Below are 2,891 nucleotides of genomic sequence, written 5' to 3' on the forward strand. Positions count from 1 at the left end.
TGTGTAGGGTCCTATTATAGGGTCCTGTAGGTCCTAGAGTGAGATGCTAGTACTAACGTGACTTCTGCTAATCAAAAAGTAACTATTGAACAACAAAATGACTTTTTAATTTTATATACTAATTTTAGTCAAAGGAATTCACAGAAATTATGAAAATACATGCAACAAAAAATTACTAAAGCTTGGTGTAGACTCCTCAAAGAATAATTTTAAAAATATCAATATAAAGTATTTAAATCGTAAAGCGAAAGATAATCAAATGACACCATGTCTAGTTTTTTTTATATTATTTTTGCAAATGCTTTTCATCTTAGCAAGCATTAAAAAAACTCTAAATGAAGAGTTCCTGATTCTGAGTTAAATGACTAAGTAAGCATTAGTAAGTTAATTTAAGTTCCCTTTCGAAACTGAGGGGCCTTTTCTTTCCCTAACGTGAGTCATGTACCCGTCATATTTGGGTGTACTCATGCACGTTTTACTGACTTGATCCAGGATTCGAACGCAAGACTTTAGTGTTAGCAGTCTAGCGCTCCACGGCTGGCCACGCCGTACCAACAAAAATTATAAAAATATAAACATAAAATACAATAATACGAAGATAGCATTTGAAGAAAATACATTGAATCTAGTTGCCTCAAGTAGGCTACAATCTACAATAGGACGTAGAGCTGTAATAAGGTAAAGGAAAATACCTCGTTAGCTTTTATAAACATAAAAATTGGTTGCGCAGCTTCTATTCTTGGTAATTTGGTAAATGTTTAGGTCTCATCAGCCACAGGTGGAGCCAAACAAAGATAGTTTGGAGGCGATGCTTCAAAACATAAAAAACAGCCGTATGTTTCTTTACAAAATGTGGGCGCTCTACCAAACTAAGATTTTATTGTTGTGTCGATTGCACTTCTAATAAAATAGACATAGGTATGTTTCTGTACAAAATTTGGCCGCTCTACCGAACTAAGATTTTATTTTGGTGAAGATTGCACATCTAATAAAATAGACATAGATATGTTTCTTTACAAAATCTGATCGTTCTACCAAACTAAATTTTTATTGTGGTGATGATTGCACTTCTAATAAAATAGACATAGGTATATTTCTTTACAAAATCTGGTCGTTCTACCAAACTAAGATTTTATTGTGGTGTAGATTGCACTTCAAATAAAAGGACATCTGTACATGCGTGGACTGGCTGTGTCCGAGAGGCCCGGGAAATTTTAAAAGGGGACCCTAACTCTAGATTGAACTTATTTTATTGTACATTTTTTCTCTCCATCAAAAGTAGAATTTTAATCCTAGGTATGAAGAAACGGTGAAATGATAAAATAGCAAGCATTTTTAAAATAAACACTATTAGGACAATTACAGCACCATCTAGGGGGCCCCGTCGAAATTTTCTCCTGGGGGCCGACCCATGATTTTACCAGGTAGACCAGTCGACCCCTCAAATGTAAGTTTTTTAAGAAAAAAAGAGACAGCTCTACCAAAGTAAAAAAAAATTTGTGTCTATACCACTAAATATTAAAAGACATCTGTATGCTTCTTTTTAAAATTTGGCAGCCCTACCAAACTAAAATTTAATTTTTGTTGCCTTGCCTCTCCCTGTGAAAAGACTTCTGTATTTCTCTGAAAACTTGGAGCTAACCGTGATGTAGATGATGAAGTTGACGGAAGCGTTGATCTGGTAGAAGATAGTCTGGATGTAGATGATGAGGTTCTTCTCAGCCGGCTGTATCTCTGTGTAGGTCATGTAAATATCAAGGCTGGTGGTGGGTACCACGGTGATGATGTACACGATACAAACCGTCAATAGCATCTTGATCACTTTCATGTCTTTCAGGATTCTAGACGTCGACTTTTTCGCGTTCTGTTTGGTGAACTTGGAGACTGAAATCAACTTGACGGTGATCATGGTGGTACAGATTATTACAACTATCAACGGGATGGTTGTTAAAATGTTGTTCCTGTACAACATAAAATACGAGTTAAGTGTATCGGAATTGTCTGTATAAAACTGAGTGATTCCGATCCATCCGTATGTTATATTAAGATTTGACTTGTGGTACCATATAATATAATAGCACATATAATCAGGAATTACTAATATAAAAAGGTAAACGTACACAAAAATCACAGCACATTTCATTCGAAAAGGGGTGATAATTCTAGTTACATGCAAGGGAAACCACACGGCTATGAATCTTTCAATGGAGATAATCACGACCAAAAGGAAACTAGATGCATTACCGATGCCGTTGATGGTTAGTAAAATGATGATGTAGTACGCGTAGTATGTCTTCTCTAGGTAGATGTCGAAGAGGTGAATAATTTTGCGTACATAGCAAACCTCTGTGGTCAGGGAGTACACCAAGTCAGAGACTGACAGCGAGAGCAGGACTATGTTGGTGGTGTCGCGGAACCCGCACTTGGTGATGATGTAGATGGTGAGCACGTTACCGACGATGCCGAAGGCGCACATGAAGTGGATGATGTAGGTGTTTAGGTAGACGTCGAACTGGTTGACTAGTTCGACTAAGTTCTGTGACGCCGTGTCTGGAACATTAGGGACTACCATATGGTCAAAGTTCAAGTTTAAGGTCACGTTTGTTGTGAAAGTGAATGGCGTCTCGGTAGTCTCACAAAGGAAATCAAAGTCACGTGATCTGTTCATTTTCTTAATACTTTGCGAGACTGCCTTGTTATAAAATGTAACGCTTTCGAAAAAAATCTGATATTTTAAACTTGTAATTAAATAAATTGTATGTTTACTTAGATATCAAAAGTGTTGAACACACATTTTATTCAAACTAATATTCACATTTAAGAGTTTAAAATGTGAGAGAAATTAGATAAAAGTTTTTAAAAAATGTTGTTGTGAAAAAAAAATTGAAAGT

General features: G+C 36.0%; 1 protein-coding gene across 1 annotated transcript; it reads right to left on the bottom strand.

The window, feature by feature from the left end:
* Nucleotides 1-1,567: 1,567 nt before the first annotated feature.
* LOC131952400 (thyrotropin-releasing hormone receptor-like) lies at nt 1,568-2,668 on the bottom strand. The gene has a single exon (XM_059315029.1). It carries the CDS (start codon nt 2,666-2,668, stop codon nt 1,568-1,570), a length of 1,101 nt encoding a protein of 366 aa, XP_059171012.1.
* Between the last annotated feature and the right edge of the window lie 223 nt (nt 2,669-2,891).

The sequence above is a fragment of the Physella acuta genome, unplaced genomic scaffold, assembly GCF_028476545.2.
Source record: "Physella acuta isolate Inbredline_101_S28 unplaced genomic scaffold, ASM2847654v3 ptg000872l, whole genome shotgun sequence".
Lineage (NCBI taxonomy): Eukaryota > Metazoa > Mollusca > Gastropoda > Physidae > Physella > Physella acuta.

What these genes read in the sequence shown, in the direction of transcription:
- LOC131952400 (XM_059315029.1), bottom strand. Translation starts at nt 2,668, where the DNA reads ATGAACAGATCACGTGACTTTGATTTCCTTTGTGAGACTACCGAGACG.